The following is a 15,271-nucleotide window of genomic DNA, read 5'->3' as shown; positions in this document are numbered from 1 at the left end:
GTATTTCACAAAAATTAGTATAGCACCCCTTTTTCTTCCTCCCTCCCTCCCTCTCTCCCTCCCTCCCTTCCTTCCTTCCTTCCTTCCTTCCTTCCTTCCTTCCTTCCCTCCCTCCCTCCCTCCCTCCCTTCCTTCTTTCCTTCCCTCCCTCCTTACCTCCCTTCCTTCCTTCTTTTTCCATCCTTAAATACAGAACTGATTATTTTCTACTGAACTTCAGGTACATGACCACCTAGATTTTAAATTCTAAAATGGCACCAGGTTTAACACATATATGATGAATAAAAACCGAAACACTAACCATCAATAATTTTCTTTATTTATCCTCCTCCTTCCAACAGACAGAATCTGAGTGCCAGAAAAAATTCACAGTGAAGACTAAATTTAAAATGTGATTTCCTTAAGGTCAGGTGTATACCTGGCTGAATTTTGCTAAACACTGTGATTTCTTGCTAATGAATCACTAACCACACATTATTTAATAATACCGATAGTGCTAACTGCATGACAATTAATAGTGAGTCTTTGTAAGAGTTTACTCCGGATCAATACCTTCTATGAGCTTCATGGACATTTTCTGATTGATCCTCACTACAAATGGTGCCACACCAAACCACATGCGAGGAACTCTCAAAAATTCATGGAAAGGAGCTTGTTGGTAACTTGAATTCAGGCAACAACAGATTAAAAATTTTCCTTGTTTGGTAGAAATGAATGTTATAAAAAACTTTTAAAGAATAACTCACTAACACATATGAGGAGCCATTAAAGCCTTATTATTATTGTCTGTACTGCACTTTCTAAAGAAAATAATCCAAACAGAGCTGGAGGGAGGAGGACAACCAGAGATATTTACTTGGCCTTTATACATAGCTGTCACAATCCAGGGGACGGGAATGTCTGACAAGAAAATTGTAAATGAGTCAAGGTAATTCCATGTGAAGAATTACTATAAAACCATTTAAAGTTCTGATAGTGAGAAAACCCAATTTTAATGAGTGAGGCTCTTTTTAGTCTTCTTTTTAATTTTTTTTCTTTTTTGTTACAGCACAAAACAAAAGTACACAGGAGTGTATGGCTTGATACATTTTTGCACATGAAACATACTCAAGTAAGTTGCACTTATATACAAAAAAAAAGAACGTTACCAGAAGACCAGATGCTTCCTTCTAGTCAATAACTCCTCCTACCAGGATTCCACTCACCTGGTTCTGACATATGATTTAAATGGAATCATATTGCATGTACTATTTTGCCCAGGATTATATGGATGTGATTTTTTTCCATATTAAAGAAAGAATACAGTTCATACCCAAGGCCATGTAACATCCTGGTGTGAGAACCATTCCATTTATTATCATTTTTTCTGCTGTAAACAGACATTGCACTATAGTTTTGGCTCTTGAGAATAGACCTGCTATAAAGAACTTTCCATATTTCTTGTTGTAAATATTTCTGTTGACTGTATGCCTATGAGTTGAGCTGTTGAGTCATAGGGTGGATAGTTGACTTTAGTAGATAATTCAAAAGTGATATACCAATTTACACTCCTACCAGCAATAAATGAGAGTTTTAATTGTTCACATTCTCAGCATGATGTTTTTTTAAGTTCTCTGGTCAATATTCTAAACATCAATGCTATTTCTACAAACTATGGATCAGGGTTTTCAACCTTCCTAATGCCGTGGTCCTGTTGCGACCCACGGGTTGAGAACCGCTGCTATAGATGAAAAAAAGTGAGCAACTGGACTAAAATATTCCCATACCCAGCATATTTATTGGAAATCCAGATTTGTACTTTCCATTTTCAGCTGTGGTTTGTGATGTATAACCTCCCCTTATATTGGGTTTAAACTAGGTCTTTCCTACTATTTAAGGCCCACATGACCTTCTAGTACATAAAAAGATGTTAGACTCACAATACACAATGACAGGGAAAGTTATAATAATAATGATAAAATATTGAAATTTCTAGCGGACTTTTCATCTTCTGTAAGCATAAAACAAGCAGCACACATTATGATCCATATTCTCCTGCTGAGAATGCAGGTACCAACAGAGATTAAATGGCTTTCAGGAATGAAAGGAAGGAAATAAGGTGGTTTTGCAGGAGAGAAAAGGGCAGAAAAATGAGGGTGAATAGACAAAAGGATAAAAAAAACGACAGCCTAGAGGAAATGCTTAATAAAACATTCTCTGACAAAAAGGGTGCAGCTATCGGCTTCAGAAACCCCAGAGTGGTTGAGATATTGTAAAATGAAAATGGAAATGTGCTTTCCCTCCCACACATGGGTAATTGGTCCACTGCCCTCCGCTGTGGCTTTTGAAGCTGACCTCTCCAGTCAAGGACCATTTCTTTTCTTTATTTGAGACAGAGTTTCACTCTTTTGACCTGGGTAGATTACTGTGGCATCATAGCTCAGAGCAACCCAAAATTCTTGGGCTCAAGAGATCCTCTTGCCTCAGCTTCCCAAGTAGCTGAAACTACAGGTGCCTGCCATGATGCTCCGCTAATTTTTTTTTTTTTTTTTTTTAGTACAGGGAGCAGGTCTCACTCTTGCTTAGGCTGGTCTCAAACTCTTGAGCTCAAGTGAACCACCTGCCTGGGACTTTTCTTATTTGTGGCTGTATGGCTGAGAACTCAGCGAGCCTTCACCTGAATCCGGCCTGCTGCATTATCTCGACAATATCTCTACCCTCATGTTTTCAATGGATTAAAGTCCCTGGGAAGGGATGAGAGTGACAAACAAGGAGAAAAAGATTCTTGAGAACAAAAGTTTAAGAGAACAAAGTGGAGAATGAGAAGGAAAAGGGCACCGGAACCCTCCATTGAGAAAGGCACCATCCCAATATTTAAAAACAAACTCTAGATGTAAAGCCCGGATCCAGCGCAATGGAGGTGGCAGTGGGGAGGGCATTGTCCGCGTGTGTGGACCCCAGGTAGGCAGCAGGGCACGCAAGCGCAGCATCTGAGGCCCTGTGGCACTCGGGCTCAGTTTTACTGCAGGTGACAAAATAAGCAAGTGACTGGTAAAGCACGGTGAGCGATCGTTTCTTATACACAGGGTGTGCAAGCACGTCCTGGGCACACAGGCACAGGGATGGATTCTGAAACCTGCCTCCACATGCAGTTCAGACCTGCATCCACCAGGCCCCCTTACATCCTTGAATGCGCACCCAGTGGCCCACAGTGCAGAGGCCCAGCCCAGAGCTGGGAACAGAATCTGAATTCAGAAAATATTTGTTGAATAAAGTGTGGGAGAAAAAGAATGTGAGGGGCATAAAAGGAGGAAAAAGGGATGCTGAGAAGCAAGTGGAAGGCAGGATCAGATGCCTTACCTGGCTTCCTCCCCGGCCAGCACAGTGACACACACTCTGCAGAACAATCCATGGGCCTGGAAGGTCTTTTGGGCAAGGGAGTAGGAAGAGGCAAGGATGATCCCCGGAAAAAGGAAAAACAAATTCTGCTTGAGGAAATGACTTCAATTAAAAAATAAAATAAAACATGGTCTGACTCTGCGTGGCTGCTCAACTCCCCACTCAGCCCGTAGAGAGGGTGTGAGCTGAGGAGGGTCACGGCTGCCCAGACCGTGCCGCACATGTGGGAGGGATGCAGCCAGCTTACTGTCTAGTTCATGAAATGATGGTGTCCTTGAGTCACAAATGGAAGACCCATCTCTGGTCTGGGTACATGCTCTCTGCAGATCGGATGTAAAATTCTCCACTAAAAAAAGGTTGTTTTACTGAACAGATTGGGGGAAGTTATAGCAATGAGAAGGCAGTCTGGCAATAGGACCTCTGAAGCAGGCATGTGTGAACCATATACAATTTGAAAATTGGTTTCAAAAATCCCTTTACCTTCAAAGCTGATTGCTGAGAAAATGGCAGCTATTACTTTCCCCTTTATCAAGGCCCTACCCTCAGCTTGTGAGGCACCTTAAGGTATGGGGACACTGATGCTGACGTGAGAAGAAGGGACAAAACCCACTGCAAGGGACGATCCTTCCCCCTGCAGCCATTAGACCAATTGAACCTGTCCTTTAAATGTCACGTCCCCTACCAGACCTCAGACTATACTATAAATCCATAGTGATCAAAACAGCATGGTACTGGCACAAAAATAGAGAGGTAGATGTATGGAACAGAATAGAGAACCAAGAGATGAACCCAGCTACTTACCATTATATGATCTTTGACAAGCCAATTAAAAACATTGAGTGGGGAAAAGATTCCCTATTTAACAAATGGTGCTGGGTGAACTGGCTGGTGACCTGCAGAAGACTGAAACTGAATCCACACCTTTCACCACTAACTAAGATAGATTCTCACTGGATTAAAGATTTAAACTTAAGACATAAAACTATAAAAATACTAGAAGTAAGTGTAGGGAAAACATTTGAAGAAATTGGCCTGGGCAAAAATTTTATAAAGAGCCCTGGGCAATTGAAGCAACATCAAAAAAACACTACTGGGACCTCATCAAATTAAAAAGCTTCAGCACAGCCAAAAGCACAGTAAGTAAAGCAAATAAACAACCCTCAGAATGGGAGAAGATATTTGCTGGTTATGTCTCCGACAAAGGTTTAATAACCAGAATCCAGAGAGAACTCAAACGTATTAGCAAGAAGAGAACAAGTGATCCCCTCTCAGGGTGGGCAAGGGATTTGAAGAGAAACTTCTCTGAAGAAGACAGGCACAAGGCCTACAAATATATGAAAAAATGCTCATCATCCTTAATCATCAAAGAAATGCAAATCAAAACTACTTTGAGATATCATCTAACACCAGTAAGATTAGCCCACATCACAAAATCCCAAAATCACAGGTGCTGGTGTGGATGTGGAGAAAGGGGAACACTTCTACACTGCTGATGGGATTGCAAACTAATACATTCCTTTTGGAAAGACATCTGGAGAACACCTAGTGAACTAAAAATAGACCTACCATTTGATCCTATAATTCCTCTATTAGGTATATATCCAGAAGACCAAAAATCACACTGCAATAAAGATATTTGTATCAGAATGTTCATTGCAGCCCAATTCATAATTGCTAGGTCATGGAAGAAGCCCAAGAGCCCATCGATCCACAAATGGATTAATAAATTGTGGTATATGTACACCATGGAATACTATGCAGCCATTAAGAAAGATGGAGACTTTATCTCCTTCATGTTTACATGGATGGAACTGGAAAATATTCTTCTCAGCAAAGTATCTCAAGAATGGAAGAAAAAGTATCCAATGTACTCAGCCCAACTATGAAACTAATTTATAGCTTTCATAGGAAAACTATAATCCAATTTTAGCCCAGGAATATGGGGAGAGAGGAGTGGGAGGGAAGGAGTGGGGGGAGGATGGGTGGCGAGAGGGTGATTGGTGGGATCACACCTATGATTTATCCTATAAGGGTACATGTGAATCTCTCTAAATGTAGAATATAAATGTCTTAACACAATAACTAAGAAAAAGACATGAAGGCTATGTTAACCAGTTGGATGAAAGTATTTCAAATTGTATACAGAAATAGTACACTGTACCCCATGATAGTATTAATGTATACTGCTATGATTTAATAAAAAAAATTTTTAAATGTAAATAAATGTCAAGTCCCCCAAGTTTCCAGAAGGAGGGCCTCATTGTCCCACCATGGAGAGGGCACAAATCATTTCCCATTTGAAACAGTCTTTTGTTTGTATCCATTATTTAGTAGCCCTTCATAGGAGATCCCAAGAGAAGGCCATCCACTGCCACATTCAGTCTTTAAAATTGATTTTTAAAGTATTGATTATTATGAAGCCCACTGAGTAGATGGAATAACCGAGGCTCAGAGAAGGCAAGAAACTTGCCGAGAGTGGCCAGCATTTGGAATTCTGCGTGTGTTCACTTTCATTAATTCATCAGACATTTACTGAGCTCTGAGTATATCACAGAAACTGTGCCAGGCCCAGAGGATGTACAAATAAAGTGGGCACTGTGCCTTTCCCCAAGGAAACCACTAGAAGGGAGAGAAGGAATAATTAGGTCATCTTGATGAGCAAGGGGTGATATGTGTGCTCCCAGAGTGGGGGAGGGGATACCAGAATAGAAGCCCTTCCTCTACAAGAGGAGATTTTAATCTGAATCAGCAAAAATCTGTGTTATAAATGAAGGGCGATCTGCCAGGGAGTTCGGGGGTGTGATCAAACCCATTTTAGTTTAAGGAGGCATCAAAGGGTAACAACACAAAGTGAAGCAAACTTGCTCTGAAGAACCCGTTAGCTCTGAAGAGGGAAGACAGAGGCAAAGAGGAAGGATTATTTTGTGGGTAATCCTTGGGAGGAAGGAAGTATAAATTTCATTTAAGAAAATAAACATGATTTTCAAAATATGATTTTTAAAAAGTGTGTGTGAATGTGTGTGTATAGATCATATAAAAAATTTACTTGGTTCTGCGTCTGGTTGTGCTCTCTAGCAAGCAGGCTCTGAGGTGGAGTGAAGAGGGCAGGACGCTTTTAGGGAGAGTCCCAGGGAGCCACACTTTTGGATAGAAAGAAAAAGAAGTAGGAATGGGCAGCGGCCACGCGAACCGCCTCTGAGGCCAGCAGACTAGCACAGCCCCACCAGGAGTGCGGCAGTGAGAAGACCCAGGCAGAGGGTTCCTCTTTGGGACAAAATGGCTGGCCATTTCCACAGTGGTTTCAGTCAGTCATGGGACGTGGGTGCCCCTGGGAAGGACATGACCTTGAACCATGTCTCTGCAGCTGAGGCAGCTGAGGAGAAGACGGATGAAGACTGCCCACTAATAGCACTCCCAGCCGGCAGGCACTGAACCTTTGCTTCAAGGTTGATCTGAGCAGCACGCCCAGGGTCCAGGGCAGATCCTGAAGCCCCTCTACACAGCAGGCAGGGCCCGAGATAAAATCATTGCCCTTTAGCTTGAGCCATGAAGGAGGAAGCTGGAAGCCTAGCGAACGCCTTCCTCCTCCTCTACAGAATTGCCTCCCTACTGCAGAGGCTTTGAAGCCACATCCCTTTCTCCCATGGTACGAAGACACTTGGTAACACAGTGAGAAGGAATGTGGATCAGCTGGCAGCCCCCTGCAGAAGGGTTTCACGCATCCTCTTCCCATCCACTGTCTGCTCAAGGTGTGGGTCACCTCCTCCTCTGAGCCACTGACTTTGTCACCATAGATTTGGAGAAATGGGACCTGGCTGGGGAAGCCCTGGGTATTGTCACAGCCTCAGCATGTCCCACTGTGTTCTCTGTCTTCCACACTGGAGCTGTCCAGTGGCTGCTCAGCACATCAAGGGGGCACGAGCCTAAGGGCAGCTGCCCTGTCTGCTGGCCCTCAGATTGCCTCTTTCTGTGTTGAGGGAGTGCTGTTTGATTGTCCAGGAAGATCTGGTTTGAGTGTCTTTTCCCAATTAGAATCCATGCTACACAAAAAGTCTACTATTCTAATTATTTTTCGTTTTTTTACTGAGTTATAAGTGTTGACAACTCAATGTGTCAGGAGAATCAAATGACTACTTCTAACGCTGGGTTTTTGTGTGTTCTCACTCTCAGGGCCCCTCTTTCCGGGCTGCCTAAGAAAGTGATGCCATATTGCACTCCCCTTCCAAAAAGTGGCACGATTCCTGATGTGCTTTGCCAATGGCAAAAAACAAACAGAAAAACAAACAAAAACGCCCTTTCCACTCTGCTTGCATTGGTCGTTACTAATCCAAGGGAGATCAGTAGATGATGAAATTAGCTTCAATCTAAGCAGAAGGGTTATACATAGAGAATAATTTCCAGAATAGCCTTGGAATATTAGGGTGCAGAAAACACTATGATGGGCAAAATGGGGTTAAGTGGATTCAGATCTTGATGTCTTCAAGAAGAGACAAAATTTTGCTGAAAGGAGAACATGTTCATCTCTCAAATATATTAATGAAAAAAGAAACAACGTACTTTCAAAATATTTTCAAGTTATAAGAATCTGATTTCGTGGAGCCCTGGTGTTATGGAAGGAAAACAGATGAGGAACCATGTGGTTTTTCCACACTTTTTTTTCCACTGAGGAAGCATTTTTGAGTGGCTGCTGATGCACAGATGTGTGTGACACAGCTACTAAGGGAGGCGCTCATGAAATCTGCATTCTGAGGTCTTACCAACTTCTTAAAATAATCAGAACAACTTCCCTCACATGATCATTCTGGGGAGCACCTCATGTCATATATTATTATTTTTTCCGAATAAGATGATTCAGGTATATTTGACATATTATTTACCTTTTAAAAAATAATTTTTTCACAGCAAACTAGATATGATAATCAGAGATTGATATGTCATTGAAAACATAATTACTTGTTCACTTTTTGTTTCACCATTGACATAATAAGTATCACCTGTCTTGCAATGTAATGAATAAATACATTCAAAGGTCATTTTCCAATCATCTCTTAATGTGGGAAGAATGGCTACTTCCTCCCACGCTATGAGACACATTGCATCTTTCCCAAATGGAAAACTCTACTGGCTTACAGCAGGACAACCCTCCTCATGAGGCACTCACAAGGATAAAATAGAAGTTACTAATCCAAGGGGAGAGCGCGGCAGCTCGTCTTGTGCCTGCATTATGCCACAGATCGCGAGTTTATGGAGAACCAGAGCCCAGAATTAATGTGCATGCCAAGCCTGCCTAGCTTCTCCACTGACCTCGCCGAGTTTGACACGCTTCACCTGAAAATAGGAATAATAATTTCCTACCAGCCTCGAGGCAGGAGCAGCATTTTCAGGGAATCTCTCCAAATTTTATGATTTATCAAGTCAATGTAGTATTTTCCCTAGGGGATTATAAGTTTGGAGTAACTTCAGTTTATTTTGACACAGATAGAACAGTTGGGCTGGGGAAAAAATAGGCCTATGAAAGAGCAAAAAATTAAAAGGAAACACGTCATAAAATGAGACTCACAAGCCCACATCTTCATGAAATTTCCACTCTGTGATTGCAGCCTATTTAGAAAACTGTTAGGTTCAGAGGGATGAAGACATTTTCCTTGCTGTCACATGCACACGGGCACGAGGACAAGTCTGACTGTCATTCCTGTATACACAGGCAGACAGCAGCCTTCGTGTCCTGAGAGATCAGGTACCAACTCGTCATCTTCGTTCTGCAGGTGAAGGCGGCCATACACTTAGGCTGATGATTTTTCTGCCAAGATCCCAGTGGTTTGTTAATAGTGGGCCTGAAGTACAGACTCAGATCTCTTTATGTCACTTCCAGCAATGAGCGGTGGCCCTTAGATTTCTCTTGCCTCATGCTGATATTCTCAGACATATTAACACAGAAAGAAAAAGCAGAAGGTGTGAAGCCCCAGACAGGTCCGTTGACGTGACTGCCACATGCTTGCAACATGCATTTCAAAAGCTGTGTGTTGTAGAGTCTCTCCTACTCTGTTAAAGAAATGTGAACATTGAAATGGCATGGTGGCAAATGTCTAACCATCATGGGAATAAAACAGTCTAGAGTGAAAGACTGATTCTGAGAATCCAGGATGCACTGCCTCATGTATCAGCCCTTTGGGCTGTCACTTTCCAATGGCAGGGGCAGTGCTGAGAGACACATCCTACGCTATAAAATGCAGCTGTCTCTGGTGCTGAAGAAACACTGGTGACCACAGCAGCAGGGCCAGTGAGCACAAAGCTCATGGATGCTCTGTTTTCCTTTTTTTAATTAAATCACAGCTGTATGCATTAATGCATTTATGGTGTACAATGTGCTGGTTTTATATACAATTTGGAATGCTTACATCAAACTGGTTAACATAGCCTTCACCTCACTAATTATTGTGTTCAGACATTTATACTCAATTCTTAATAGACCTGACATGTACCCTTGTAATATACACCATAGGATGCTCTGTTTTGATTGAAAGATTCTTCAACAGCCAAAAATATCTAGACAGATGTATCCAGATTAATATCTGAGTAACGCCACACTCAGTCTATCCCAGTAAAGAAATGTATACCAATCATAGCTTTCTCTGTCTAGCAAACATAAATATCTAGAGTCTCTAAATTTCTGAATGATAAAGATAAATGCTGCTCTTTATCTTGGTGACTATAACGAAGCAGAGCTTTTTTATTCATTTACTGAACAATTAAAGTCTGCAAAATGAAGATGTTGGGGCTTGATCATTTTGGCCTACCTGACACTTCTCAGTAGGCATGATGCTGAACACTAAACAGTATGATTCAAACCAACAGACTAAAATGACCTCCAACAGCCTTTTTTTTCCTTCTTCGAGTGCATTAAGACAAATTCAATAAAGCAGAGTAACATCTGAGATGGGACTTATTGGAGAGAAACACAACAGGAGCAGGTGCTCTCGCCGCAGCTGACCTTGGCTCCAGCTCCTGTGAGCCATCTCCAGACCCATCGACATGCTCTTACGGCACGTCGCCTTTGTGATCAATTTAACTGAACCGTCTGCAGATAAAAACGTGCCACAGAACACAGCTGCTTCCTTTCCCTGTTGACCTGTGCAAAGTTTATCACATATTCTATCCATAAGATAATTTCATAGCTACATGAAATTTGCATGAAAGGGTAAAGAAAAAATGATTCCATCTCTGTCTATACCTTTCAGCCTGAAACATTCACAAATACTGCCTGAAGATAAATAAAATTTTGGCATGGTATATAATTTACGAAAATTGCAGGACATTTCAATTGATTCCACCAAAAAGGATATTAAATTTTGATGACTAGCAGACTTCCTCAGAGAAATGAAATGTGATGTTTAAATAGAATTAAAACAGCAAGATGAATTTTAAAAATATTTTTAATAGTAAATCATACCACTTAGATGAGTCCTTAATTAAGCAAATGACTTACAATCATAAAAAAATGTTTTAATACTTATATCTGAGCTGCTGCTGAATCTGTAACACATGATAGATGAAGAAAGAAATACGGTTCCCCTTGAGAAGAGAGACTATGACATCCTCACATTCCGTTACTTGTTTCTTTTAGCTGGGGTGATTTTTAGTCACTACTTTCCTCGCAGTTAAAGTTGCACAATCCTGGGTGGCGCCTGTGGCTCAAGGAGTAGGGCGCCAGCCCCATATCCTGGTGGTTCAAACCCGGAGGTGGCAGTTCAAACCCGGCCCAGGTTAAAAAAAAAAAATTTGCTCAATCTTAAATTTAAAAGTAGTAGGAAAGACCCATCAAGTGCTGATGGCATTTCATTGCTAGCAGTGAAGACACACAATATGGGAATTGGTTAAAAAAATAAAATAAATACATACAGATAAACAGAAAAGGAAAGAAAGTTAAATCTGGGCAGAATGCCGAATTCTGACACTTGTTTACAGCACTGTTCTAAGCGTATGAAGTTCAAGTTTTATGCTAGAAGAGGACACCCTGGCACTGTTACAGTGTCTCTAACGTTTAGAGCTCTATTTTGTTTTTTGTACAAGTTTACGAGACTCCCTCAACCTACTTTCAAAAATCTTTTTAAACTAATAGCTATAACGCTGACCTTATGTGAGGCCAGGAAACTACTTCTGCCTCTTTCTCCCTCTCGCCTGCACACATAGGATCTTGAGCTCCTTTATAAACGGCAGCATTGCTCAATTCATTTTTCAATCCCTACCACCATTCAGCAAAGTGCCTGACCTGCTACAGATGTTTCATGACTATTTACAGAATGAAGGAAGGAAGGAATAACCCAGGGAATGTCAGCTGGATCCTTGGAAACTCCTAGTTCCATGACAAGCAGTGGCTGCCAGTTCAGATGAGTAGATTGTCCAGGCTTAGTCCACGTGGTCTGATGTCAAGGAGTCTCAAAGTCCCTCATTTATCAGAGGATAGTTCCTCCTCCAACCACGTTACTGATACCCAAAATCCCTCTGAGTTGGCTCTACTATTTCATCACACTGATATTAATAATTATCAGGAGTTGGGTATCGTGGCCCACTGACTTAGAGCATATACCTCCTAATGCGTACACAGGGGATCTATCCTTTCCCTAAGAATAGATTTTTATTAAAACAACAAACAACAAAAGGGGTATATGGACATCTGAAGATGATATACACAGGGGAGAAATATAAAAAGATTCTGGGACTCAGAAGTTTTCTAAGGGGCAGCCTAATCTTTAATTGCTGTGGCTAATGAAGCCTGGAAGAATTTTCAACATTGAATTTGTATTAGAAATGCTTTATGACACATTTTCATCATTTCCAAGCTTATTCATTTTTATTTATTTATTTTACTTATTTATTTATTTTTACATTTTCAGGTTTAAAATAAAAGAGAGATTCTCCTTGGGGCCCGGCCACACAGTGGTCTAGTTGGAGTATACCACAAAGGTCACGTTGAAGTGTCACCTACCTACAAACAACTGGCTGTTCAGCTGCAATCGGAAATGGCCCTCCTCCGATGTCTCCCTGGTGCTCCGTGGAAGGCTGTCTACCTGGAGGGAGGTTTCCTTGAGGTTCCTTTCTGCCCGGACGTAATGCCATTGGTTGTCGTTCAGAAGAGAAGGAGACTGCACTACAAGCTCCACAGGACCGTTCCCAACATCGATGGCAAAGGTGATCTCTGAAGGGGCTGAAACGAAAAACGGTAACAGGGTAAAGGATGAGAGAGTCATCAGTAGAGTCAAGGCACAAGCATCTAAGTGGGGGAGACAATTATAAGCCAATATCAACGTGGAGTGGACTTCTTTAAATTCCGTACAGTGCTGAACTCACCGTGAATAGTTACAACTACGAAATAAGATGTGTACATGTCCCAAGCTCTTTTTTAAAAAATAAATATATCACAATGGTAAATTTATACACTGGAGTCTGAAAAAACAACAAAATAATGAGCTGGAGATAATCTCAAAGACCTCCTATAAACACAGCTGAGAATAAAAGCAACATACAAAGAATATACGTAGGATGATTCCATTTCTATAAAGCTCAAAGTCAGGGAAATATATCCTATGTCATTTTTGAATTAATTTTCAGTTTGTAAAACTATAAAGCAAAGCAAGAACATCTCTTTCTTTCTTTCTTTTCTCCAATTGGTCCCTATTGTGCAAATTCAGAAAACAGAACACGGACATGGGCCATTGCTCCCTATCTGATAAATATGTATCAGTGCTGAGGTTCTGGGGGTTCTGGACCTATGCTGGCTTTAGGGTGTCCTGGATGGATGTGTGTAGACCTAAGGTTAGCTGGACAGAGCCACAGTAAGCCCAGTGTCTTCTTCCTTATTTCATTAATGTGTATAATATAAGCATTCACGATATCCCGTCCCCCCAAACAAAGAGGCTCAGAGAGTTTAATCGCCTGTTTAAGAAAAGTCTGCTGCTGCACATTGCGGGGCCTACGATCAAAGCCAAGCCCCTGACCTTTGCGCCAGCCTCCTTACAGGATTCTTTCTGCTTCTTTATAACAATCTGCATACCATAAAATCCAGGGGTCAGCAAATCAGGAATAATGACACTGCTGCTGATGGAATGACAGTGGTGTCAGTGATGCTGGCAGTGATGAGCATGGTGGTACTGACCGTGATGGTGCAGCCATTCATAGGGACACATGGAAATGGCAGCACAGTAGGCTCAGGCAGTGCCTGAGTTACAAACATCCGACTTAACATACAACTCACGTTTATGGACAGGGGCCGTTCTAATAAATCCCCAAGTTAAAACATCCCCCTAATGTACAACTCACACTTATGGACAGGGGCTGTTAGAGGTAATAGGTAAATGTACCTATTCCAACTTACATACAAACTCAACATAAGTACAAAGCTATAGAACTCTCTTGTTCATAATCCGAGGACTGCCTGTACAATGCACTCCACGTCAGGTGTTACGCTGATCAAGGAGTCTCTCATTTTAATTCTTGAAAGAACCCCATGAGAAATACACCATTACCCTCATTTTATAAGTGAGAAAATTAAAGCTCAGAGAAGTATAAATAATTTGCTCAAAGTTTCCCAGACAGTGGTAGAATCTGACTCCAAAGACAGAATTCTTCACTGTTGTGCTCTGTTGAGCGTGCTGTCTCGGATTTTCCATTACCACACAGGAATTTTCTAAACCTCAAGGAAGTGGAAAGGTTAATTATAAATTGAGGACAGTAAAGGGCAGTCTCCTCTGAGTAACTGGAGCCTTCCTGCACCAGACATTCCCTTCCTTCGTGGCACTTTGTGATTGCTCCCTCTCCCTTGTCCCCTAATACAGGAAATGAGTATTTATTTAAGAAAGTCTAAATTATCAGAAATGCCAAAGGTCAAAAATTGCTCTGGACCATCCCTTCCCAGGCCTACAAACCTTCATGGAAAGCTAAGCTCAGTGTGAGAAGCCCCCATTGTGCAGAATTCCAAGTAGCTGAGAGCTTGAGCTGCTTCCTGTTCTGGGGAGCCCTGATGGTAAGAAGAGACAGTAGGGTGGCAGCTAGAACAAGGGGGGGTTGAGAGCATGGGCTCTGGAACTGCTGTGACCAAAGGCACGTTTTCAAGCTAACCATGACTCAGTTTTCTCATCTGAGAAATGGGAATCCAAACAGTACTAATCATCAGGATGTTTACACAAGACTACTGATGAAGCGCTTAGAATGATGGTGGCACAAAATCCAGGCTCCACAAGTGGTAGCTGTTGCTATTCTTACTGTGTTGCCTGATGGGCCAAGCCAGGAAAATTGGGTTTGGTTTATAAATTCATATATTATAGGAAACAGAACTGAAGGGAACATACTGGGTTAAAAGTAACTAAGATGACTGAACAGAAGTGGGGTGGGGCTGTGTCATTCCCTGTTTCTTATTTATCCACCAGTGGCACCTTGCCGCTCAGCACACCTCAAAAGAAAAACACACTGACTGAGCAGTCACTGGGCCCCACATTTATTTTCTCTCTCTCTATAGAATACAGAGTAAAGATTCATGAGAACTGGGGGGAGGAATGTTAAAGATTTTGCTAAAAGCTTTCCTGCACGTCTGGTTTTGTGGATATTAAATTCCACTCAGCACATCTTCACAGAGGGCCTGGTACTCCTCTGTGGGCTCCCTGCCCTGTGGTCACCACCTCCATGTCAGGCTTCCTGACTGCGCTGACCTCTGCCCGAACCTTCAGCCCCTTCTTATACAATGATCTGTTTACTGTCTCCCCAGCCCATCTGCAAACGCTTAATGAACACCTCATTTATTGCACACCCAGCAGCCAGCACTGGGCCTCCTTCTTTCAAACACTGTTACACTGCACACATTCAATGCAATTTGTAATTTTCTTTGCTTTTTTTTTTTTTT

General features: G+C 41.8%; 1 protein-coding gene across 1 annotated transcript in view; it reads right to left on the bottom strand.

The window, feature by feature from the left end:
• Positions 1 to 15,271, bottom strand: part of CNTNAP5 (contactin associated protein like 5) — an 801,226-nt gene that overhangs the window by 110,915 nt on the left and 675,040 nt on the right. The window contains exon 17 of the mRNA XM_003792647.1: positions 12,365 to 12,583. Coding sequence (XP_003792695.1) covers positions 12,365 to 12,583 — 219 coding nt within the window. The remainder of the gene's footprint in view (positions 1 to 12,364; positions 12,584 to 15,271) is intronic.

This window comes from Otolemur garnettii, unplaced genomic scaffold, assembly GCF_000181295.1.
Source record: "Otolemur garnettii isolate 467f Iridium unplaced genomic scaffold, OtoGar3 scaffold00059, whole genome shotgun sequence".
NCBI lineage: Eukaryota > Metazoa > Chordata > Mammalia > Primates > Galagidae > Otolemur > Otolemur garnettii.
Note: the sequence above shows the minus strand (reverse complement) of the source record. Positions and strands in the feature narration are given on the sequence as shown.